The 25,115-nt window shown below is 33.9% G+C and overlaps 3 protein-coding genes and 1 long non-coding RNA gene across 13 annotated transcripts; 3 read left to right on the top strand and 1 right to left on the bottom strand.

Annotated features, from left to right (window-relative positions):
- The first annotated feature begins 2,760 nt into the window (after positions 1 to 2,760).
- Positions 2,761 to 11,130, top strand: LOC114164047 (Tetratricopeptide repeat (TPR)-like superfamily protein). Of its 9 annotated transcripts, none has more exons than XM_085666928.1 (6): positions 2,761 to 2,904; positions 2,984 to 3,197; positions 4,448 to 5,689; positions 5,784 to 5,981; positions 7,949 to 8,193; positions 10,621 to 11,130. In XM_085666928.1, the coding sequence occupies exons 1-3, from the start codon at positions 2,870 to 2,872 to the stop codon at positions 5,687 to 5,689; spliced, it is 1,491 nt and encodes a 496-aa protein (XP_085523054.1). In that variant the 5' UTR covers positions 2,761 to 2,869; the 3' UTR covers positions 5,784 to 5,981; positions 7,949 to 8,193; positions 10,621 to 11,130. The 9 variants fall into 9 exon arrangements, with proteins under 9 accessions (XP_085523054.1, XP_085523053.1, XP_085523056.1 ...); XM_085666927.1 differs by having other exon boundaries at positions 5,784 to 5,857; XM_085666930.1 differs by having other exon boundaries at positions 5,784 to 5,835; positions 6,765 to 8,193.
- A 2,976-nt stretch (positions 11,131 to 14,106) lies between these two features.
- On the top strand, positions 14,107 to 17,078 carry PEPKR2 (phosphoenolpyruvate carboxylase-related kinase 2). 2 transcript variants are annotated; one of them, XM_028048474.2, is made up of 4 exons: positions 14,107 to 14,366; positions 14,685 to 15,547; positions 15,884 to 16,180; positions 16,451 to 17,078. In XM_028048474.2, exons 2-4 carry the CDS (start codon positions 14,788 to 14,790, stop codon positions 16,795 to 16,797), a joined length of 1,404 nt encoding a protein of 467 aa, XP_027904275.1. In that variant the 5' UTR covers positions 14,107 to 14,366; positions 14,685 to 14,787; the 3' UTR covers positions 16,798 to 17,078. The 2 variants fall into 2 exon arrangements, with proteins under 2 accessions (XP_027904275.1, XP_027904276.1); XM_028048475.2 differs by having other exon boundaries at positions 14,115 to 14,366; positions 14,688 to 15,547.
- Positions 17,079 to 18,330: 1,252 nt separating this feature from the next.
- LOC114164351 (bet1-like protein At4g14600) lies at positions 18,331 to 22,121 on the bottom strand. The gene is made up of 4 exons (XM_028048988.1): positions 21,878 to 22,121; positions 21,685 to 21,805; positions 21,523 to 21,579; positions 18,331 to 18,748 (listed from the first exon to the last, which is right to left on the bottom strand). Exons 1-4 carry the CDS (start codon positions 21,937 to 21,939, stop codon positions 18,587 to 18,589), a joined length of 402 nt encoding a protein of 133 aa, XP_027904789.1. The 5' UTR covers positions 21,940 to 22,121; the 3' UTR covers positions 18,331 to 18,586.
- A 659-nt stretch (positions 22,122 to 22,780) lies between these two features.
- LOC114196045 (uncharacterized) lies at positions 22,781 to 24,660 on the top strand. The gene is made up of 3 exons (XR_003606613.2): positions 22,781 to 22,969; positions 23,083 to 23,154; positions 24,401 to 24,660. It is a non-coding gene; the product is annotated as an uncharacterized LOC114196045 (long non-coding RNA).
- Positions 24,661 to 25,115: the final 455 nt, after the last annotated feature.

Genomic DNA, 25,115 nt, shown 5'->3' on the forward strand with positions numbered 1-25,115 from the left:
GATTTAAAAATAATTTTTTGATCATAGTAATAATTAATACATTTAAATTAACACATACATATTTATAAATTCTTTTTTTAAAATGTAATTTTTTTAGTTAACAAAAATCATTAGATTATCATTTAACAAAAAATGACTTTTTTATTTATTTTTCTATTATTACTATTATTGTTATTATTATATGCAAAATTTATGTAAGATTTTAACTAAATAAACAAGTTTATATGGATTTAGATATATACTAATATGTTTAATTTAATATTAAGTTCCTTCTGAACATTTTAAAACTTTCGTAATTTGTCTAACTTTTGAATTATTTCCTAAATGATTACAAAGTAATGAGAGTTAATTCCTTTACATTAAGTTATTTGATTTCATTTTGAAATGTATGATATGTTTTGAAGTTTATTGTTGGAGTAAAAATTGTTGGAGTTAGATTTTTTATATGTTACTAAACTATAGTATTTATTGTGATTAATTGGTGATGACATTTGAATTAGGTTTGAACTGATTTTAAGCTATAAATAATTTATTGATGGTGACATATAAAACATTATAGTTAAAATGACTTTAAATTATATGAATGTTTCTATGTTTAAGTAGTTGAGTTTGGTTGGTCCAATATTATATGATTGTTTCCTCTTATTGCTCCCACTGTCACACAAACATTGATACTTCCAAGGACAATACAAAAAACTCAACTAAAACGGACAAATATGAAAATCTAAAGTGCTTTGCTAGTAACTCAAGCTGAAGACAATTACATTTCTATCCACGTAAATCAAGTTCACATTTTTTTATGGATTTTGTTGATGCTTTAAAATTAAAGGTAAGAATAATTAATATACATTATATTAAAAGAAATTTAATCTAATAATCATTGATATAATTTTATTTTATTTAAAGTAAAAAAATGTTTATAATTATTGAACAATTATGTTTAATATTTTATTTAATGTCTATCAACAAAAAATAAAAAAATAATTAAATAATTATATTTTAATGTTGTTAAAAATTAAAATATAATTAAACATAAAAAATTAAATTAACAGAAAAGTCAATAAAAAAACAGTGTTAGAATATCTAAAAGGTAAAAGAAAAAATAATTAAATAATTAAAGTGCTTATTTGTATCATAAAATTATTACTTAAAAATTTCAAAGAATATTTTTTTTATAACATTTGTTATATATATTTATATTTTTTTAATTAATGAGCTTAATTATTTTAATTTTCTATTTAAAAATATAAAATCAATAAACATTAATTACTTTTTAATGGATGTTTTTAAGAAACTAATTAACACTTTTCACTTTTTTTTTAGATTGGTTGGAGTTGATGAATTAAAAATACATTATATTAATATTTTAAAATTTTAGAATTAATGATCATTAAAATATTTTGAAAATCCAGGAAAAAGAATACAAATAAAAAAAAATCTAAAGTTTGCAAAATCATATAATTTAAACGATTTTCACTTGTCTTTCTGCACCAAAAAGTTACATGACACAGTTCCAATACAAAATAAAAAAATAAAATAAAATAAAGGAAAAAATAAATGATTCTATTGATGTTCAAGAATTCTAAGTTCACTCTGTATTTGTTACGTGCCTAGATTGTATAAAAGTTCAACAACTCATAATCTAAAAACCATTTATCATCCACATCACCCAATCAAAACAAATACATGTTAAATATATTATTAAATAGGTTAAGTTTAATATAAATTAAATTTATTTATTACCTGTAAATAACACGCATGAAAACAAGTTTTTATAAAAAATAAAAAGAAATATCATATTGTTATAGATGTTTATTAGAGCTGTCAAAATGGGTTGGAACTCGCGAGTCAACCCGGCTCATCACGGGTTCAGATTGAGTTGAAATTTTTTTACAAATTTTAATACGGGTTTATTTTTGACCCGACTCATTTAAAATCTGGCTCATTCGGGTTAAACCCGTGGTAAGCAGGGTTGGCTCACCAACCCGCAGATAAAAGGGTTATACAAATGTTTTTTATTAAGTTGGGCTTTACATTTGGGTCATGTTAGTGTTTTTTTTAACCAACACATAAATAATTTGTATTTTTATTTATTTTGGTTTGTATTAAAGTTTATTTAGATTTTAATTAGAATTATAATTTAGTTTTAACTTAAAATAAAATAAAAAAATTGTATTTTTTTTAATTAAGTAAACCCATGAGCCAACCCGTTTAACCTGCCAACCCGTGGTGGGTCGGACCAGGTTTGAATTTTTTTGGCTCGGTAAAAAGTGAGCCGGGTTGGGTTGGCTCACTAAATCATCAACCCGTGATAGGTCAAGCCGGGTCGTGTCGGATTATCCATTTTGACAGCTCTAATGTTTATAATCAAACAAGTAAAAAAAATAAAAGATAAAAAATCAATAAAATTAATGTTTTAAAAATTTTATATTAATTAAGTGATCTAATTAAATATTCAGAAAATTAATAATAAAACTATCTATTATATTTAAACAATTTTAAATAATAAATAGAAGATTTTTGACATAAGTATATTTCATTTTATTATAATTAAAGAATACATTTATTTCTATCAAATGTATACTAGCTAACTGCATTTTCATTTAACCATAAAATTAAGTAATTTATTTATAATTGTGATAAAAAAATAAAATTATGAACATAATAATAATCATAAAAATATCACAACATATTTATTTATTACATAAATTTCATTAAAAAATGTTGCACTTGGGTTAATAAAACAGTTTTAAACCTAGGACAAAAATAAAACACTACAGTTTGGTTTAATTTTTATATTAAATGGAAAGGAGGCAAACCCATTGATTCCTATAGAACGAATCAGCACCGTCCGTTCATCTGCCCGGTGATGGCGAACCACCCCCTCTCCGCCGGAATAAGACGGTAAGCCTAATCCCTTCTTCGCTCTCAGCTTTCTTCATCACCATCAACCTTCTTAACACAGAAAATTTCACTGCATCAGTTTTGTGTTCGGGGCACGAACTCTTTGCAGCACCGTTGCTTCACGCGCTTCGACGTTGCACGCGCCGTTATTGCGCAAGCTCAAGTCCCCAAAGCAGAATCCATTGCTGGTGCTTCAAAATTGGGTGGACGAAGGCAACAATGTTTCACCCTCCCAGTTCAGAAGCATCGCCAGAACCCTAGTCAAATCGAAGCGCTACCACCACGCCCTTGAGGTTCGGTTCGGTTTTCTTCTGCCGTTTATTGCTTTAAATTAGTCTACGTTATTAAGTTTCTTATATTTGTGAAACAAATATTCTTGAAGTTATACAATAGGTTCATATAATGAAGAGAAGCAATTTTGAGCAGCAGCAGATGGAACACTTAGTTTTCATCTAGTATAGCAAAACTCTGAATACAACAATTTGTCTAATTTAGATTCTCTTAAGGGTTTTTCTATGCTATTATTATTCTATTTTACCTTTACCTTCAAAATACTGACATTCATTTTGATGTTTTAAAATATTAAAAATATTTTTAAAGTATCAGTGTATTTAATGTCCGGAGGACAACACCAAAAAAACCCATCTGGAATCCAATTTGACATTCTTGATATGAATGGTCCCGTTCTACTAAATGAGGTTGTTCATAGTTATTATGAGTGAGTGGTTGCAGAAATGGGTGGAAGGGAGAAACTGATAAAGAGGAACTGGGTTTTTGTGAAAATACTTTTCACTTGGGAAATTTTTACTCACATAATTGGGGCTTGGGAGGGTACGACCTTTACTAAACTACAAACAAAATTGAAGAGAGCAACTTCGAGGCATTCAAGCTCTAGCGCAGGGGATATTGTTGAAGATGGAGAGGAAAAAAGTAATGCAAAATGTAGAAGGTCGAGAGCAATGAAAAGAAAGAGGATGAGATATGAGTATATTATTGATATAGCAATAATCTTTAAGAAAGCTCAAGATATATTGGAGATGACGAGTTTGATTGACAAATAAGGATAATTGTTGCTTATATTTGTTTTTAGGCATCTAGTCTTTAGCTTATGCCTTAGAGGCCTAAACTTATTTAGCAATTGATTTGGTGTTGCATTCTTTATTTCTCATGCCTCTTGTTGTATTGACTTATTGTTTTTATAATGCCATAGATTAACTATGACTGTGCCTTTTAAATAATGCGTTTTGAGAATTAGGGCTGAGAATGTCTTAAAGTGCATTACTTTGCATGTATATAAATTATTTGCATTAAGTCATCTATTTTTGCATTGACTGCTCTGCACTCCACTGTACCATTAATGCTTTTGGGCCAGCCACTTGCCCACTTTCAAGGATTTACTACGCAAGGCTTTTCATACCATACATTTTCTGATAAAGGATTCTTTCAGTCTGTGGCAAGCATGTCATTATAATGCAATTAGGTTTTGAGATAGTGTATAGTAAATTAGATTAGCAATTTAAATTTGTCAATTATTTTTTTACAGTTATTTAAGTGGATAGAAAATCAGAAGAATTTCCGTATGATCCCAGTTGATCATGCTATGAAATTGGAGTTAATCATTGAAAATTATGGTTTAATGGAAGCTGAAGAATATTTTATGAATCTACCTGACTCGGCTGCAAAGAAGGCGGCTTATCTCGGGCTTCTTCGTGGATATGTAAGATATAGGGATACCACTAAGGCTGAGGCTTTAATGGTGAAGCTCTATGATTTGGGGCTAGTTGCGAGTCCTCACCCTTTTAATGAGATGATGAAGCTGTATCTACTGACCTGTGAGTACAGGAAGGTACCCCTTGTTATCCAGCAAATGAAGCGGAATAAAATACCCTGCAATGTTCTCTCCTACAATCTTTGGATGAATGCCTGTAGTGAGGAAGAAGGGTACGGGATTGCTGCAGTAGAGACAGTTTTTAGACAAATGCAGAATGACAAGAACGTTGAAGTGGGATGGAGCAGTCTTGCCACATTAGCCAATGTTTACAAGAAAGCAGAGCAACCTAAGAAAGCCATTCTGGTTCTCAAAGATGCTGAAAAGAAACTATCTACATGTAATCGTCTCGGTTACTTCTTCCTCATAACACTATATGCTTCTTTGAAGGATAAGGAGGGAGTCTTGCGGTTATGGGAAGCTAGTAAGGCAGTTGGTGAAAGAATCAGTTGTGCTAACTACATTTGCATACTAACATGCTTGGTGAAGCTTGGGGACATTCTACAAGCCGAGAGAATCTTCTCAGAATGGGAATCTAATTGTCAGAAGTATGATATCAGAGTTTCTAATGTTCTTTTGGGTGCATATGTGAGGGATGGATTAATGGAAGAAGCTGAATCATTACATCTCCACACATTGCAAAAGGGTGGTTGTCCAAACTATAAGACAATGGAAATTCTTGTAGAAGGATATGTGAATAGGAAAAAAATAGACGAGGCTATAATTGCAATGAAAAGAGCTTTGTCTATGACAAAAAATTGTCATTGGAGGCCACCACATGGACTTATGTTGGCTATTGTGGAGAGTTTGGAGAAAGATGGGAATCTTGAATATGCCAATAAGTATATTACAGATATCCATAATTTTGGTCTTGCTAGTTTACCATTGTATAAAATATTACTAAGAATGCACCTTTATGCCAACAAACCACCTTTCCATATCCTTAAAATGATGGATGAAGAGAAGGTTGAGATGGATGATGAGACACATTCCATTGTTAAAGCTTTCACTTTGTAGGTAGCATCTGTTACATTACGTTTTCCTGATTGCTTATTACAAGTTGAGCAGTTTTCCCTCCTAAGAATAATTCTTGTTTTGTGGATGTGTTCAGGCCAAAAAATTCCGAGGTGGAGCGGTAACCTGAAAGTCAATTCCATTCTCCGGTAATCATTTCCTTAAGAAAAGGTTCAACTTTTTCCTACCTAAGAAGGATAAGACCATTTTTTAATCAGACAAAGAAGCAAACGTGTGTTCTTTTTGAAGATTAGCTGCTTACTAGATACCCCAACATCTTTAGTTATATTGTTTTGTAAGTTCCACAAGTAGCAAGCTTTTTTGTAATCACATTGATGTTCAATTCCCTTATTTTTGAACTTGTTGAAATATAATTTTCGTAATTATAGAACATTAGTTTCAGTATGCCATGGCTCAGGCCCATTTATTTATGCTTTGAAGGAAGTGCCTTTCATAATGGTTTTTTTTTTTCAGCATTTATTGTGTTTTTAGAAAAGCACTAAATTTTTTGAAAAGTTTTTACACTTTTTATAGTTAGATACTTTCATTTATTTTTTCAAAACTTTTTTTTTTTAATTTAAATTTTTTTTAATTAAATATCTATATTTTTAAAGGAAATATGTCGTGCACATGCTGAGTCATCCAATCACAAACCACCATGTATGGTAAACTAGATAACTTCTATAATAATATTGATGCACTGGCTATACTCCAGATTGCAAAAAACACTCTTGTCTTTAGGTAGTCATTGATGTTGGGATGACAAAAAAATAGTGATGCAGTAGCACTACCATTTAAAAGAAGGGAATAAAAACCTAAAATAGTGGATTTTTGAAAAACCAAATTGGAAAGAACCTCTTGAAACAGACTTTGACTGCCGTGAGTGCTCCCTTGGACTTCTATGATTGCTCAACCAATTATCCTCATTTTTACACCAACTTTTCTTCTTTCATAACCAGGTAGCTAAACCTTATTTGTTAGGATTTTACGAAGCTAGACTCTTACTCATACATCTACTCTAAGATTTAATCTAGATTTAGTATTCTTTATTAGTCTTCATTCACTTTGCTTTTTTCAGGTTGATGTCCGTTCCGTGGCTTATGGTTTGAAAATTGTGTTTAAATCTTGATTGATGAAGAGTTCCTAATAGGTTTTGTATCTAGGAATAGAGCAAAACTTTAGTTTTTTTTTGGAAAACCGTTATTCTTAATGCAAGTTGTTTGGTTTTTCCATTCAAGGGATTTACAATTTAATTAAAAAACTTGTGCTATCTCACGAATGGATTAGGTTTGAGATATATTATAGATTGATGCTAAAGTGTACTTTAGACTTGTTGGAACTGGTTTACTGCACAGTGATAGGGTTTGGTGAAATTAAACTCTAACATCCTAATGCCATGGTGAATTCGTGTTTTGCTACTTGCCACATGTTTTACAAAATACCTTTATAACTTACATCATTTCTGCTTGTTAATTTATTTGTTTATTTAAATTCGTGCAAAGCAATTGAAATCATATTTCTCATGACTGTAGTTAGTGAACGGTGTGTTTAGCAAAGTATCATGCGAGTCACCATAGAGACTATCACTTACTCATTGAATATTACTGTGCTAATTGGTATGCTTGCCAATCATACTGATTTTATAGGGTTTTAACATATGATCGAAATGTTAAATTTTTATTATATGTCTATTGTATGAATAATATATGGCAAACAACCAAGATTTGCTACACCCATTGTTTTTATCTTACCATTCCAGATTGCACCAGTTGTATAAAGGTACAAGGTCAGTCATGGTGTAGATATTTGTTTCTACCATTTTGTTGATCACTTTTTTTCTCGAGTTTTCTACCTCCTAGTTCTTTTCACATTTCTCCTATTTCTATATAGATGAATATTCGTTTTTGTTTTTAATGTTCATGCATATATTTATGAGTTGCACCTCAGCATTATTGTCAAGTTGAGGTACACAGCCAAATGAAATTCATTCAAAGATCAGAGGTGATAGAAAACTAGAAAGATTGGCAGAGCCTAGGCATGATTGCAGGGCTCAATGTGACTTTTTGTAGTTTTTGCTGAGCACAGTTTTTTGGGTAGCATGTTGAAGGTCAAACTGCAAACGAATATTAGATTTGACAATTTTGGTCTCTCAATTGTACAAATTATTGCTTAGGATACATTTTTCTGACGATGAACTAGCCTTTCCATCTTTATATTGTTTGAAAAGTGTTGTGAACCTTCTAATCTTTTATCATTTGACAGGGCTCATTTTCATGGAGTAATTCGTATTTGTTTTCTGTACGTCACGTATGTCTTTTCTAAGAAAAATCGGATTCATGCATCGAGTATGTACAATGTTTAAGTTAAAATAAGCGGAGCACGAGCACTATGCGAATTGACAGATGCTGAAAGATTTTATGGGATCTGAATCAGTATTCACAAAAGCTTTTAGGTCTTAACATCAATGGGGAAGTTTCATCCATTCATCAATCAGCTACAGCATACTGGTAAATATCTTTCAACATAACTTGCAGTGTTCTAAATTATTACTACCTTTTATCAACATATCTGGACCAGAATCGTGCCTTGGCCCTTTCATAGTGATCATATGGAATAAGAGGATTTTTGCTTCCAGGTCTCATTAATATACTTAGTAGTCAATAGTGATTCTGCCGGGGACTTACCTTTAGGGTTATACTGCAGGAGCATGGCATTCTTGTTGCTCAGACCTTCTTCCACATATTGGTTCTGAAAAACACACTTGACCCTGAGAGTAAATGGACTACCCCATAACCCTAATAACTTCACTGATACTTCTGCCATTTTTTCTTTCTTTTTGACTTGCGAATTAAAATCCAAACACTTGCAATTCTTTCATTCTCGTGTCTATATAGGTATTATTTAGTTATTTATTATAAGCAATCAATCAGAAGTAGCATACACCTGTACAGGATGAGGGATATTCTGTTGATTTGAGAAGAAAATGAGTGATCACAACGAGGCTGGAATAAGTGCTCAAATAAATAAATTATCTAAGAGTAAACGAAAGTAGATATTGGAAGAAAAAAATGACTCAAGTGTATCAACTCATTTTATACAACCTTCAATCTTTTTTTGTCTTAGTACTCTCATTAGCGTTTTTGCATTTTATTTTAAAGACAGCTCGTTCCGTAACAATAATTATATCTCAGAAATTAGTCTCTGAAATGGGATAAATTTGTAATGATTTTTAAAAGTAGTTTTTGAATTTAAGTTAGTTTTTAATTATTATAAGAATTGTTTTTTTTTAAATAACTTGAATGACTTAATACATAAAATCAGAGCCTTGTGAGTTAGTTAAATTTAATGAAATTGCAAAATGGTCATTTGTGGATCTTATTTCTCTTCTAATATTTATAACTGATGTCAATGTCAAATGGTAAGAAATTCAATGCTTCTTGCATGGGATTTTAAGTGTCAATCCCCTTAGTATTTTTTTTTTCTAATTAGGAAATTGGGTCCCAGGGCTGACCCAACTCATGCAAGTTGTTAAGAGGGATATTTCTTTTTATACCCTTATACTTTCTCTTTACAATCTCATAAATGATAAAATTTTCACTTGTGGTATATTGTTATGAAATAACAAGGACTAACAGTGCACACAATAAATAATGAACAGAAATGCTATTAAAACGTCAGTCAAGGTGACTGATATTATTATAAACATGCATAAAACTATTCTCTCATAGTCAGAATAGTGGAGTCTGCATAGTCACAGTAACAAAGCACAGAGAATACAGCAAAAACAGAATTCCAAAAGAGAGAGAAAAGAAAACTGCCAGCCCCCCTCCTCTCTCTCCTCTAACCGAAAACTTATACTCCTCTTTTTGCATCACTCAAATTCACGCAATTTTGAGCTAACAAACTTTGTACGTGTGCTCTTCCTGCACTTATCTTCTGGAAGATCTTGTGTCACGTGCCCTTGATTTTTTATTGGCATTTCAGCCCCTACTTTGGGTCCCACCTCATTTTCATTCATTACATATATGTAAAAACTTACTTGTGAATTATGTAATTTGGAAGTTATTTTTACTATCAAGTTTCGCAATTCATAAATCACTTTGTGTGTGAAAAAATATTTAGATTTTACAATATGAAAATTATTTAGATTGTACAATCTATAAGTTTTTAAAAAATGTATTCTCAATTTAATCTATAATAAACACATAAATGATATATAATTTTTTTGAATATTACGTAGTATAAAAGTAATGTTGTGTTCCCTTCTAAGGATTTTTCTACTTAAGTGATTGTGAGTGATGGATTTGTGGGTAATTTGTGTTCGTATCCATAAATTTAAAGGCGAAGGAAATAGCGGATCAACGGGATGAGGTTTTTGGATCTTGTTTTATATGAGACTATTAGAGGGTGATATATGAGCTTTTATGATAATGCCCTCGTTTAAATCATGTGCATGCAGTGTTATGCTTTTTCATTTTCTTTTTCAACACCTTTAAGACGCATGTGTGAGAGGTGGTTGGTTGAGCCGGTTGATCGAGTTTATTAGTTGTAAAAGGTGGAGAACTTGACTTTTGTCTTTGTGGCTCTGCTATGGAGAGAGTGCTCTGTCGTTGGTTGTTTGAGGTGAGTTATGAATCGCCTAATCTGAATAGTGTGTGGGCTGCATGGTTGATGGTGAAGAACCCAATAGCCGCAAAGTATGGGGTGTGTTGTGAACCTATGGTGGTCAAGGAAGGTGGTTGCATAATGCATGGTTGTAGAATGCATGGTTGCGCGTTGGAGTGTGTGACTGAACAAAGGGGAAAGGAATCGGTTCTGGGTGTGGTGGAACCGATTCCAAGAACCCAAGCATGTGTAGGAATAAGTTCTTTTGTCGATGGAACTGATTCTAGTGTGTGTGAGAAATGGTCTTTAACCTTGTTTTTGTTTTGCAGGATGTGATTATTGGTGTAAGCATGGAGGGTCTTAATGCCATAGATGGAGGTCGCGACAGAGGCATACACAACTGAGAAGGCTTCACCCTCAGAAGAGAGACTGTCGTAGCGTTTGGAAAGTACAAAAGGGTGGTGAAGGCCTCGATGAGGCGGTTGTTGACGGCGTCACGGGTGCGCTTGGTGGGGGCTATATGGTGAAGAAAAGGGGGGCGAAGGGGTATGGTTGCGACATAGCCTCTGTTTGCGATGGAACAAAGTGTTGGTTCAGTGTGGTTTTGGTATCTGACATTGTAACGACAAAAAGAAGAATATGGGATTTGTGTTTGTGGAAGATTAGTGGTTTTAAAGGTTTTGAAAATTAAAAGGAGGAAGTAAAAGAGAGAAAGTGTGACGTTTGTTGTGTTTTTTATACGAAATAAATTTAATTCTTTATTTATTGTTATTAATTTTTGGTTTCAAAATTATTGAATAACAATTAAAAAAAAGGTTTAAATACCTTTTTTGTCTTCATGTTCTTAGTGTTTGTTGTGAATGATCCTTATTATGACAGAATGTTTAAAATAGTCCTGATTTGTTAAAGAATACTTAAAATGGTCCTCATTTTTTAACAATGCTTAAAATGACCCTCATTTTTGTAATTCGTGTTTTATTTGGTTCTTTTTTGTGATGTCGTTTAAATGAAACACTGTACAAGTGACACTGTTTGTATTACGTTGCATCAAGGTGTGTTATGTGTACTGTACAGATGGTTAATTAATGTTAACTCTCAATTTGGGGGAAATTGGTGTTACGTGTACTGTACAGATGGTTAATTAACGTTAACTCTCAATTTGGGGGAAATTTTGTAATTAGGTCTTGAGTTTGATTGCATTCGCGCTCTTCATCGTTGGAGGCGATTTCTTTCGTCTTTCTTGAGTTCGGATTTGCAGAGGAAGCAGCTAATACTTGTCATTTCATCATTGGGTTGGATTGGAGTCGCACTCTTCATTTTCAATTTTGCAGTTAATTATCATCAACGAGGTAAGTGAGTTTAGGATATTTTGGGTTGTGTTTGCTCGTGGGTTAGAGTGTTCGTAATTCTATTTTGGAGTTTGTTTGTGCTTGGATTGTTGTGATGTTCTGCATGGTTTCTAAATTACCACACTTGTATAGTACTACAAACAGTGTCACCTGTATAGTGCTCTGTTACTGATTTAAACGGCGTCACACCAACTAAAACACGAATTGCGAAAATGTATGAAAATAAAGACGAAAACGGTATTTAAGCCTAAAAAACATAACTCATCTAAAAATCATTTCATATTATTTTAATATTAAAATAATTTTGTAATCTTTCTTTTTTTATTTATTAAAACTTTTTTATCTGTCAAATAAGTCAAATAAATCAAATTACTCACAAACGTCACTTTTAAATTCATTCATTTTCACCTTCAAATTCTTTAATGCATTGTTTGTATTTGAGGATGACATTGTTAATGCAAAAGTATGAGGATGCATTTGATGCATTTGTCAGTGGGTGATATGTTTGTTTTAATGAATTTTAGACGATTTGTAAGAGAGGGAAATGAAGCATCCACACTTGAAGCATGAGATCTGGGGGGATAGAGTGTTCATATACGAGTGAATGACCAAAACATCCTTCACTTTAAGTTTAAATTTTACACCTAGTAATATTTTTGCAGGTGTTGAATGCAAGTAAAGAATCAATAATTGGCGTGTTAAATAGCGTTTGGAAACGACTCTAGGTGTGTTTTAGATGGATTGGAATTGATTATGGTGGTTCTGGAATCGATTTGTTGTGTTTGAAAGAGATTTTAATTGATTGTTTTGGAGGTGGAATCAGTTCTATTTTTTGTGTTGGAAGCTCAAATCCATTTTTGTGGACGTGAAATTGGTTCCATGTCTTTCATTTGGGGAAACAATAATTAGAGAAGCTACAATCACACATATTATGAAGAACAGGATCCTCCACTCAGATAAAATGTAACATTTGTAAGGTTTCTAATTAAACCAAATTGATTGAGTACCACATTAGAACAAAAGAGAATGTAGTTAAAATTTATTCCTAAAGTTTTCTTTCATTTTTTTTTATCTTTTCAATTTTAACTTGTTTTTTTAATTATAAATAACATTTGTAATTTCATTCACACCTTAAACTTATATTACATTTATCTTCAATGGTAGAATGATATAATATGATTTTATTTATTATCTAAATTTTTTAATCTATCATCCCACCACATCATTTACAAACTTTCAGAAACGTTCTTCTCAAATCTCCTTATATTCATATATTCACTTTCCTTCAAATTTATTTTCATAATCATAAGGGCAATGGAAAAATTTGAACTATGCAAACTTCTTTTTTATTTATGGTCACATTATACTTGTATTAAATTTGAGATGGACCTCACAATTCATCATTTACTTTTTTTTCATATTTAGTTTTTTCCTTTTTTTTTTTCTTGAACACGACATACTTTAATCGAAAAATATTTAAAACTAATTCCTCTAGAACTATTTAAAAGGTCTTGAATTCTTTAAGACATACAATTCTTAATAACTAGAAAGATACCAAATTTTCATAATTACATTTTTATCTATGTATTTTTGGAGAAGACTTGAACTTAGGATTGAAAAATATACTCACAATCAATACAATTTAAAGACATTATGAAAATATCTCTTTCACTACGTTTGTCATACAAATCATAACACAAACTCCCTAACTACAACTTTTTTCTTAAATCCAACTTGTGAATAACGTCAATTTTATTTCTAATTAAGCTCAATTCCTTTTTTTTCTTTCTCTATTTCAATTGTTTTTAATGTGATAAGCTTTCTATTTCTTTCTAGAGTGAGTCACTCCATGTGAATGTAATTTTACCTCTTTTAGGCATGTGTTGGCCATATGGGTTGTTTATGCCAATTTGGCTACTCCCAAATTTAATGATGTATTGATGGTGTTTTCACCACCACAATTAATGAACATGCTCAAACCTCAATTTCAATTACCAAGAACCATTAACTTAAATTTAAAAGTGTAGTGTCTCAACTAAGCCATAGAAAACCACATTCCACATACACAATCTGAAGAGTTTCATATCTAACACTATATAAAACGTTATTCAGATATATTTTTTTTAACAAGTGGAGAAAAATGTCACATTCAGCATGAATATATGAAAGCCGTTATAATAGTATTGATGTAAATTCTAATGAGAGTTCATCACCTACTATTATAGTTGATAATAAAAACTTGAATATATAATATACAGTTTTAATTTAAATATATAATAATATAATATTAAAAATGAATATATTAATTCATCTTACCGTATTTTGTGAAATATTGAGAGTGATTAATAGAAACGCATGAATGGTGGTGGAGGAGAGAGTGGAGTCACGTGAGGTGTGGGCCCAAGGACTTACTGTGGATGCGGCCACAGCAGAAGATAACCCTCTCTTGAAGCAAGTTAGGTTTGGTTTTTGGAAAAGAAAAAAAAGAACACTCTTCACCACACCATACACGACACCAAGAGTTCCCTTTTTCACCAAACATAACACCATCAAGATAACTCTTATTTCACCTATTTCCCCCAATTCTTGGATCCAAGATTTTTAGGGTTTCTGCACCAATCTTCTTCGCCATTCTTCCTTTTTCCCGTTTATTCTTTCTTCAACGCCTTTTTTCCGATTCTCTCTTATCTTCCATTGGAGACACTCGTTCGCTCCAAACTTAAGAGGTTCGTTCTTTTCGCGCTAATTTTCTTATGTCCAATTATTGCTGTTTTATTATTAGTAAGCCACGCTTGATCATTGGGAAAATGTTAATTCTCACACGCAACCAAAAAGTTTCTGGTTCTTCTCTTCCTCATTCTGGTGGCGGGGGAACGGGGGTTTTCCCTTTTCCCTCTGCCTTTCCCTTTTTTGCGTGCCGTATAATAATGGTGGTGTTTTCTTGAAATTGGATTTGATTGCGAATATAATACATATATATATGTATGTATGTATGTATCGGACGGGTTTTCGATTTTTGTTGATGCTCTCTGTATTGATTGTAGAAGACGGATCAGAGTGTGAAATAGGGGTTTGCTTGGGGGATGGGGTTGTTGTGATCTTGAGATTTTTGAGAGTGGTGATACTCTGTTAACGTTAACATATGTAATGAGGAAGAAAAGGAAAGGAAGCGAGAGTGATGCGTCTGCGGATCTGCCTGTTATTTTGTCTCCAAATCTTGGCTCTGCTTCGTCGAATTTGAAGTCCCATTACTCGCTAGAGGATTGTTCTAGGCTGAAGAAGAGGTGTTGTAAGGAGGAGGATGCTGCCACTGAGCCAGCTGCTTCCTTTAAAAGGAGACTCGCCGGCATTGCCACTGCTCCGCCTTGTGGGACGTCTTCGTTGATCACGCCGGGGCGAGGGCTTAAGAGGAAGATTGGATGCATCGATGTTGCTACCCAGATGGGCAGGAAGAAGAAGATTGAGGATGATTATGTGACTGGTGAGACGATTGGGCAAGGCAAGTTTGGGTCTGTTTGGCTGTGTCGGTCCAGGGTTAGCGGAGCAGAATATGCATGTAAGACCTTGAGGAAGGGGGAGGAGACGGTTCACCGAGAGGTTGAGATAATGCAACACTTGTCTGGTCATTCTGGGGTTGTGACACTACAAGCAGTTTATGAGGAAGCTGATTGCTTTCATCTTGTAATGGAATTGTGCTCTGGGGGACGACTAATCGATCAGATGGTTAAGGATGGTCCTTATTCAGAACAGAGGGCTGCTAATGTACTCAAGGAAGTGATGTTGGTCATCAACTATTGTCATGACATGGGAGTTGTGCACAGAGATATCAAACCTGAGAATATACTGCTCACAGCATCTGGGAAAATAAAGCTTGCAGATTTTGGTTTGGCCATGAGAATTTCCGAAGGTAACATGTGAAACTTGTGTTGATTATTTAACCTTGATTCCAATCTGCCTTTTGTGAAAATATATCCAGTTCAGTATGTATCAAGAAAAAAAAAATTGTATGGGGCTTACGTAGATGCTGCTGTTCCAACCACATGTTCATTAATTGAAGGAATTCACCGAAATGAACTTTCATCTTAAAACAGTGACGAATTTTGAAAGCGATAGGGTCCGCATTGTTTGCATTTAAAGCAATTGCAAATATCATTTTTCTGTTTGGCAATTTTTGTCCGTTCTGGCTGCATACATCAAACAGTTATCCATGTCTTCTTTACTAAAAAGTTGTATTATATATCAGGTCAGAACTTGACTGGTTTGGCAGGAAGCCCTGCCTATGTTGCCCCAGAAGTATTGTTAGGCAGATACTCTGAGAAGGTAGATATATGGAGTGCTGGAGTGCTTCTGCATGCTCTGTTGGTTGGCAGTCTTCCATTTCAAGGAGATTCATTGGAAGCAGTTTTTGAGGCTATTAAGACCGTCAAATTAGATTTCCAAACTGGGATGTGGGAATCAATATCTAAACCTGCGCGAGATCTTATTGGGAGAATGCTGACAAGGGATATTTCAGCCAGGATATCAGCTGACGAAGTACTTAGTAAGTTCATGATATATCATGAATGCATTGCAGATTTCCTGTTTTATCATTGAAATAATCACTTCAAATTTATCTTTGATATCACAATAACTTTAAGTAAATAGCCTTGTTTATCAGTCTCTGTTAAATGATTGTACCCTAATATTTTGGTGCTCTTTCAAAAGTGTGTCTAATATTTTGTGGACGAGAAGTTACAATACCTTCAATGTTTGAGATAGTTTTAAGTTGACTGTTTGCGTGTTATATTAACCTTATGGTTTAATTTCTCAGGACATCCATGGATGCTGTTCTACACGGCACATTCATTGACGATGCTGCCCATCAAATCAAGATTGAAGAACCAAATTGGCGCAACAACTCAACCGCTTGTTGCTGTTCCTGAACCAGGGTTAGGAGGAAATAGGATAGATAATTACTCACTTAGCGAGGGCTCATTCTCCGAAAGTTGCACTTCAGATGATCAGGATGAATGTGTGTTGATTGATGTGCTTGCCTCTGCAATTTCGCATGTGAGGATATCTGAACCAAAGAGGAGCAGGGTGTGTGGTCCCACAGGTCCGATAGTTCAACAAGGTTCATCTAACATGAAGCCTAACAACCTTTGTAAAGCATTTTAACCTACTGACAGGCTGACACCAAATATACCACTTCCTTGACTGTTCTTGCTGGGATTATAGAATCTACTTTCCTCAACACATCACACAGTGGGCTAAACCGAATTTTTCATGCTGATTCCTGTGGTAGGTTGGCCTGGGTGCCGCTTCCTCCCCAAGTTCCTTTATAGTGAGATCTAATTTCAATATTTTTTTGTCCCTTTGCTTGATAAACTAATAATGATTAACTGAAATAATTGTACAGTATTTGTGAATAGAAGGGTAATGTATCATTTTCTTGCAAATTGAATATTTTATCCTTTCTCGTTATAGAAACCTATTGACATATCTTCCTTACATATCGTGAGACTTGCATTCCCTGAACAAGAAATACAAAATTTAGTTGCAATGAAGTTCTTATTAAGGCAAGAAAAACGAATTGGTAATTAATACTTTTCTTCTTCATCTGTGCTATGGTGGTGGATGCTTATTTTCTCTTTTCCGTGATCGCAGCATTATCCAATGATTTCCGAATTTAATGGTTATGCATGTTTATACTAATGTATTTTCAAAAAACTTTTATTAGAACTTTTTAAGCAGTTACATGTGGATAAAGCTGTCAAAATAAATAAGTTGGAATATGCGAGCTAATCTAGCCCATTACGGGATTGAGTTGGATTGAATTGAAATTTTTTTAGAAATTTTTTTTATTGGTTTGTCTCATCAATCCTCAAACAGAAAATCATACAAGTGTTTTCTTTATTAAGTTGGACTTTGTATTTGAATCGGGTTAGGTTTTCTTTTAGTCAATACATTGATAATTTGTATTTTTGTGATTTTGGTTTGTATTTGGAGTCTGACATCAATTTGGAATGTATTTTTGGATTGTAATGAAGTTTATTTATATTTTAATCAAAATTATAATTTAGTTTTGATTGAAAAAATAAATAAAAGATGTATTTTTTTAATTGAGTTAAAGAATCAATCCGTTTAATTCACTAACTTATTGTAGGTCGGACCAGATTCAATTTTTTTTGATTCGTTAATAAATGAGTCAGATTAGATTAATTCACTAAGTGACCAATCCGATCGAACCGGACTGTACCGAATTACTCATTTTGACAGCTCTACCTATGAACATACAATTAAAACGACATACAATTAAAACTGTTTTACATTAGTACATTTGCTTTTTTTTTTAATTTCCTTCGATCAAAATTTATTTAATAAGATCAAGATTGGAATGCCGGGAACAGATATGTTACTTACTTAAGTACAAGTTTTGTATATTGAATACGTCCCATCTATTTATCATCTATTTGGAGAAATAATAAATCTTATTTAAAAAACAAATAAAAAACCCCTGTCTTTCAAAGTTTTGGATAAAGATTTCATTCCCGTGGTACAAAGATTCGCAATTTGCTTTTAGCACGCAACAGTGCACTTGGCAACAAAAACAAACCAGATAGCTCCATTTTGAGGGCTTTAAATCCAAACAGGTTATTATCTATTGTCACACTATTAACTCAGTAAAGTTCAAGGATGCTATTAACTGCATTTATCAAATATAAACATTATATTTTGAAGAGAAAAGAGGATTTTGCGATCTACTAAACAAACAAATTATCCTTTCTGTTACACAGCTTAAAGAAATTACTGCTTCGACCAAGAAACATAATTCGGAAGTCGAAGAATTTTTATCAGTAAACTGCAACAGGTAGAGTAGCTTTTATGTACAAGAAGATTAGGGCATAACAGTGACTGGTGAGTAATCCCAAGAAGGCCCTGAGTAAAATCTTTCAGGTACGAGCCATCATTTTCTGGACACCTTTGACCAGAGGTATACTATAAAGAAACAGATTAATGCAAAAACAATCACGTGAACAACATGGTTGGCACCATTTCGGACGATGCTCTTGTTCAATCTTCTTAAATTATTCTTCACTCCAGCTTGAGCTTTTATCATTGTCAATTGCTGTATTGAAACAGACACAATCAAAATATTAATGAGACAGTTTGATAATTCCTTGCCAAAAAAGAGAGAATGTGTCAATGTATGATCAATTACTATAAAACAAACTTTCAACAGAAAACACCCAAAAGACTTTCATCTGTACTCATTTTCGCAAGTAGAAAATCCCACTACTACGAAAAATATAAAATATTGGACAAAAGTGTTCATCAATTTATGAAAAAACACTACATAAACATCTTTTGTTTAATCCGGAAGCATTACAAGTTGAGCAATCCTGAAGTTTTCGGATTAGGCAATCCAAAAGGTAAAGTAAAACTTCAAAACTATATAATCTCCATCAAACCCAACGTTTTACTCTCTCTCTATTGTTTTAACCCATTTAATAAAATCTGGTTCGTTGGGAGATAAATATATAACTTCTAACATATCATTTAAATGTTTTATGTGCAAACTTACCAAAAACAAGATTCTTCCCTTTCTCACCCATGCTCATCGAGCTGAAAAATGTTTTCGAATTATTCATAGTGATGTCTCTCCTGTCTTATCTCATGCAAATTATAAATACTGTAACGTTTATTGATGACAACAACCGCTTGACCTGGGTTTACTTTCTTCATTCTAAAGCTGAAGTTTTTACAATGACCGCTTCATCTTGTCTCGGCATTCTTGTCCCTACACGCCTAGGCAAAATGTCATTGACAAACATAAAAATCAGCATTTCATTGAGTTCACACTTCCCTTGCCTCTTGCAGCCTCTATCCCTCCCAAGTTTTGGGTTGAAGATCTATCAACAACTATTTTTCTAATCAATCATCTTCCTTCCCCGGCTCTTGGGTATGATTTCCCTTTCTTTGGTTTGTTTTCATGCATATCCTAATCACGCTAATCTTCACCATTTTGATTGCTTATGTTTTGTCCACCTTCCACCACTTGAACGTAATAAGCTAGGGGCTTAATATGTCAAGTGTCCTTTTCTAGGTTATAGTACCATTCACAAAGGGCTTTTATGTTATGATGCTACTGTTAATTGTATACACAGCTCTGAATGTTGTTTTCTCTGACCAGACCACCGACATATTGTCCCATGTCCTAGTTGTTCTTCGATTGGTTGTTTACACTTTCCGAATTTTCTGGTGTTTTTCATTTTAAGAATGGTCTAAACTGGGCAAAGTTTATGCCAAGTGAAATCCTAGTATGTCCCTTCTCACACCTGATCCATCACCCATCCTTGCTCCAGTAGTTTTGTAACGCTCACAACAGGTTTCTCGTAGCTAAATAGGTACGAATTTGGACCAATTTATTTTCTTATTATTTAATCTGGCACAATTATTCCTACATGTTATTCCCTGATAGTTAAAGATGTTGATTGGGTCAACGCAATGAATGGTTAACTCAGAGCCCTTCATGAAAAATTCACTAGACATTATTCCTCAACCTTCAGGAGTTAAGCCCATTGGTTGCAAATGGGTTTATTCATTGAATTCTGACAACACCCTTAATCATCATTGTAAAGCCCATTTGGTTGCTCTTGAAAATTGTTAGAGATCTAACATCAAATATATATATATATATATATATATATATATATGTACGTAAGTGGAATGCAGATCTCATCTTACAAGTTGGTTTTATGAGATTAAGTTAGACATATACCCACTTGCTCAGATGGTATCAAAGTTTGTCCTGGTCAAGTTCATTGGGGTTGTTATGCTACCTAATGTGTGGCTCCTGATGAACCACCTATAAATATTTAATCACATGTTCGAGATGTTCGCTCTTTGAGGTGAAGGGGTATGTTGAAAATCTCACATTAACTAGGAATAAGGCCAAATTACAATATATAAGAGTGGTCCAAATCTCACAAGTCGATTTTATGAAGTTGAGTTAAACATAAACTTTATCAAAATCATTCAAAGCCTATCTCAGTCAAATTCATTGGGGTTGTTCTGCCATTCATCATTAGGCTTCTTTTAGACCACTCACAAATATGTAATCCCATGCTTGAGATGTTCATTCCTCGGTCAATTGATGGGTAGCCTCAATTATCTAATCATTATACACCCTGACATTGCCTTTTCTATCGAGCAAGTGAGTCAATTTATGTAGAGTCCTCGCCATCTTCATTTGGAATTGAAAGGCACCTATACTTGAGACCTAATCTTTCCTACTACGCAATCTCTCAGTTTGGTTGGCTATAATGATACAAATTGGGCTGGTTGTTTTGATACATGGAAATCAGTCAATGGTTGGTGTGTGTTTCTTGGTTCTATGTTAACCTCTTGGAAGAGTAAAACGCATTCCCCGGTCTCTAAGTCCTCAATCGAATCTGAGTATAGAGCTATGTCTAATACTTGCTCAGAAATCATTTGACGTTGTGGTCTTTCGGTTAAGCTTGGCTTCCCTCACCACTGTTTAACTGCAGCAGTACTTCCACACCCTCCTTCCCTCGACCAACCACCATTCTATGTTTATCCAGAATCGTTTTTTAGGTCAGAGGTTCAAAGTGTAGTAGCACCATTAACACTATGGTTTTTCCATTTCATGTCTGATCCTCAACATTATAAGAAATTGGACCTAGAAGCTACATTTTTTTTTTCTTTTTGAGAAACATTTCCTGCCAGACACACCTTTCATTTCACATTTCAATAACTGTAGAATTTAAATCGCCTAAAGCACAAGTATTGCTTGAATCCAAGGCCCTCAAAACCACACTCCTCTCCCCCCCAAAATTCAAAACAAGAAAAAAAATAACAAAAACTGAAAAAATTACATACCACTTGTTCCAGAAAATCCCTCTGATACTTGACCTCTGTACCAATATCTTCAGCAACCTGCGGCAGAAACATACGAAGTTTAATTTCACGCGAACATCATTTAAGAATCAGAAAAGAGAAAAGGGGATAGAGAAATAGGAAAATATATAAATAGTGAAATACATTTCTCAATCTTCTAACTTGGCCACGAAGACCGGTGATTTCGTCGTCGAAGTCGATGCCCGGGTCGATATGCAGTTGGATTTCATCCGACGATGCAACGGGTCGGGTGGTAAGTCCCTCACTGCAATTGTCGCAAATTCAATTGATGCAAAAAATCTTTGTGACGAATGTAAGAGAGAGAAAAAAACGAAACCTGGATCGATAATGAGCAGCATCACCGTAGAAGGAGCCACCTTTGTGGGGATTGGTGGACATTGAAATGGAAATTGCAAACCCCAAGAAATTAATTCAATATTTCAGAGAATGAAAAACTGAGTTGCACACAATTCAACTTTCTAGGTTTCGTGTCAACGCATTCAATTCATTGCAAATTCCAAGTTACAATTCTGCCCCAAATGCACCCTCACATTTACCCAACCATGTCCACCTTAATTTGTTAGATTGTAGAATATGAAAATATATAAATTTTCATTCTTTATTTTGTCACCTAGTTGTTCTTTCGTACAAGTTAATTAATCTTTATAAAGTAAATTTTGGTTTTGTAAAACGTCCTTTGACAACTACTTTATGGTCCCAAATATATTTCTCAAGTATTAATATTAAATTTTGTTATGTAAACTTAATATTTTTTTAAAATGTCATTCGCACTAATTCTATACAATACTCCGTGTTTTTTTTTTACTTTGATTGAAAAAACACAATATTTGTTTCCAAAGTAGCAAGTTAGAAAAAAGAATTAAATAAGATGTTATTTACAAGGATTAATCAAAAAACATTATGTGAAAATTTGATTCCTCCATTTTCCAATTTAATTTTTTTCTAAAAGTTTAAATGGTGAGAAATTTATTTTCTTAAAAATGTTCTTTTATAAATTTTACATAAATTATTAAACTAATTAATTAGTACATTTTTATTTTGATAAAGTTATGAATTTATTTGTCTACCTTATATTTATTATTGACTATTTTTTCTAATTTGAAATTGTGAGTTTTTCTTATCATCTTGATATATAGCCCCTCTAATATTTATTTATATTTTAATTTTGTAAGCCTTTTTTTTTTTCTTTTCTTTTCTTTCTATCCCAGAGGTTTGGGCCTGGCCCTTCGTAGGACCAAGGGCAGCCCTCAGAAGGGCACCCTACCCTGCCAAACCCCCTCACAGTTTCACATCACCTTGTTTTCAGAGAGCCAGTATTCCCTCAACCTCTTTACGAAAGCAGAAGTCCTCTGCTAGGGCACGGTGAATCTTCCCCCTTCGAACTAGCTAAGTTCGTTTTGGCATTCAAGTAAGTAAAATCTGGGAACTCTCCTGGTCTTTCCCTTTTTCCGTTGTTGGGCACATGAGTTTGGTGGGGATCTAACTCCGTACCTTTGTTTGGTCATGGTTTCGTGGTTGCAGCTTATTGTAGTAGTTACTGAAGCTGTGGTGTTCGGTGGTGTGAATCCGTTGTGTTTGCTAGCGCTTAAAGAGGTAAGGGGAGCTATGTGTTTAAGTTTAAAGTTATCGTAGCATGCTCATGTTCTGTTCCATGTTGTGGGTGCTTGAATGGTGTTGAATCGCGAAAATAAATGGTTGGCTATGTTCTGGATGTTGCTCTGTGTCGTTTTTCTGCCTTGCATGTGTGTTTGGGAATGGATCTGGGCGGTCTCCGCCACTGCAGGTGGGTTGAGAGTGGTGAGCTCTGCTATTCTCGCCCAAGCGAGCTCGTCTCGCCTAGGCGAGAGTATTAGAATGCTCACCCTGGTTCTGCCTCGAGCACTCGCCCAGGCGAGGGGCTGCGTTTTGAGCGACAGGCCAGCTCACTCAGGCGAGACAGCGTCGCCTGAGCGAGAGATCGTGAATCTTCCAATGACCCACTGTTGTAAGCTCGCCTAAGCGAGAGTCAGTCGCCTGAGCGAGACAACTTCTCTCGCCTGGGCGACTACTCCTAGCTTGAGCGAGGCTGCTGCAGCGGGTGGTTCCAATTTTGTTTTTCCTCTTTGTTTGATGAGTGAATTGTGTGATTTATTTATTTACCCCTTTCTTTCAAAACCTAAAGCATGCGAATATATATATATATATATATATATATATATGGTTGCTTGAATCTTATGAACTAAAAGTTGGTATGTTGGCATGAATAACACATGGATTTTGTTTGGTTGGTTGGTTGAGAACTTGCATGAGAATTGAATGTTCAAGATAAAGGTGGTGGTTATGGTATGAAATATGAATTTGGTGTGATAGGCGTAATTCCATGAGTCTCGTGGGGAGGCCTCATGGTGGCGTGTAGTGTATATACTAAGATATGGATTCAAGTAAGGATCGCATCCCGAAACTCTAAAGGGGTCAGTGAGTCTCAGGTAGAGAAATCTGACCCAAGTGGTGAGAGTAGCGGGAGGCCCTAGTCTTTGGCAGGATAATGGCCCTAGACGCTTAAAGGCTAACCTTGTGTGTGGTAGGGTGAAACCCATTGGCAATGGCTCTGCAGAGCAGTAGAGGCCACCACAAGTGCAAGCGTCCAGTGAATCCGATCTTAATATATGTATCCGGATAATCGAGTCATAGTGTTTTGCTTGCTTGTCATAACATGAATTATGTGCCTCTGTGTTGTATGTCTGGGAATGTTTATGCACTTATTCCTTTATACCATGATAAGTCTTATATTGCACTAGCTTACCCTTGCATGTTGTGTTTGTTTTCTGTTATGTTTTCTCTCTTGCGATGATCACCAAAGGAGCAGATGAGAGGGAGGTTCGAGATGGATCCGGGAGAAGCAGCGGTGCAGCTTAGATCTTCTTGTCTGGATGTCTTAGGAGTAGTTTCATGGCCATGAGGCCTTTTGTATTAGTTGCCCCGACTGGCAACCTTTTTGCAAAACTGTTGCCCCATTTTGAATTTCCTTTTGCTTAGGACTATGTGGTACGCCTAAGTTTTCCTTTAAGTAAATTCCTGATGACTGTAATAGTTACCTCCCTACGTTTTATATTCATCTGAGTGCTTCTCGTTATTATGACTGTGTGGTATTTTATTTAGTAGTGTAATCTATTAAAATGGGATGTCACAAATTTCGATTCAAAAAATAAATACATATTTATCATATTATCTTAAACCATTAATTTAAATTACAAAATTAATTTTCAATTTGTATTATCAAATAAATTTTTCACTGTTCAAATATTTTAAATGTTACAGATTTTAAATCACAATGCTTCATTATAAAAAATCATATTTTTCGACAATACTGCTGTGGCGGATCATGGAGGCACTGAGAGGCTTGGCCCTTCCCAAATTATAAAGAGGGTTTAAAATGTTTTTAAAATTTAATATGTTTTATATATTTGAGATTAATATATATATATATATATATTAAAAAACTTTGATACTATCTAAAATATTATTAAAGATCCACCACTGTTATATACTTTAAAAATAAATAAATTTAACTTGTC

Source organism: Vigna unguiculata, chromosome 9 (assembly GCF_037176805.1).
Source record: "Vigna unguiculata cultivar grain cowpea cultivar isolate G323 ecotype 2 chromosome 9, ASM3717680v1, whole genome shotgun sequence".
In the NCBI taxonomy this organism is placed as follows: Eukaryota; Viridiplantae; Streptophyta; class Magnoliopsida; order Fabales; family Fabaceae; genus Vigna; species Vigna unguiculata.

What these genes read in the sequence shown, in the direction of transcription:
- PEPKR2 (XM_028048474.2), top strand. Translation starts at nt 14,788, where the DNA reads ATGAGGAAGAAAAGGAAAGGAAGCGAGAGTGATGCGTCTGCGGATCTG. An exon ending in GGCCATGAGAATTTCCGAAG is followed by an intron (nt 15,548 to 15,883) that starts GTAACATGTGAA and finishes ATTATATATCAG; the next exon opens with GTCAGAACTTGACTGGTTTG. An exon ending in ATCAGCTGACGAAGTACTTA is followed by an intron (nt 16,181 to 16,450) that starts GTAAGTTCATGA and finishes TTAATTTCTCAG; the next exon opens with GACATCCATGGATGCTGTTC.
- LOC114164351 (XM_028048988.1), bottom strand. Translation starts at nt 21,939, where the DNA reads ATGTCCACCAATCCCCACAAAGGTGGCTCCTTCTACGGTGATGCTGCT. An exon ending in GCTGCTCATTATCGATCCAG is followed by an intron (nt 21,806 to 21,877) that starts GTTTCGTTTTTT and finishes CGACAATTGCAG; the next exon opens with TGAGGGACTTACCACCCGAC. An exon ending in AAGTTAGAAGATTGAGAAAT is followed by an intron (nt 21,580 to 21,684) that starts GTATTTCACTAT and finishes TTTCTGCCGCAG; the next exon opens with GTTGCTGAAGATATTGGTAC.
- LOC114164047 (XM_085666924.1), top strand. Translation starts at nt 2,870, where the DNA reads ATGGCGAACCACCCCCTCTCCGCCGGAATAAGACG. An exon ending in GCTACCACCACGCCCTTGAG is followed by an intron (nt 3,198 to 4,447) that starts GTTCGGTTCGGT and finishes ATTTTTTTACAG; the next exon opens with TTATTTAAGTGGATAGAAAA. An exon ending in ATTGTTAAAGCTTTCACTTT is followed by an intron (nt 5,686 to 5,783) that starts GTAGGTAGCATC and finishes GGATGTGTTCAG; the next exon opens with GCCAAAAAATTCCGAGGTGG.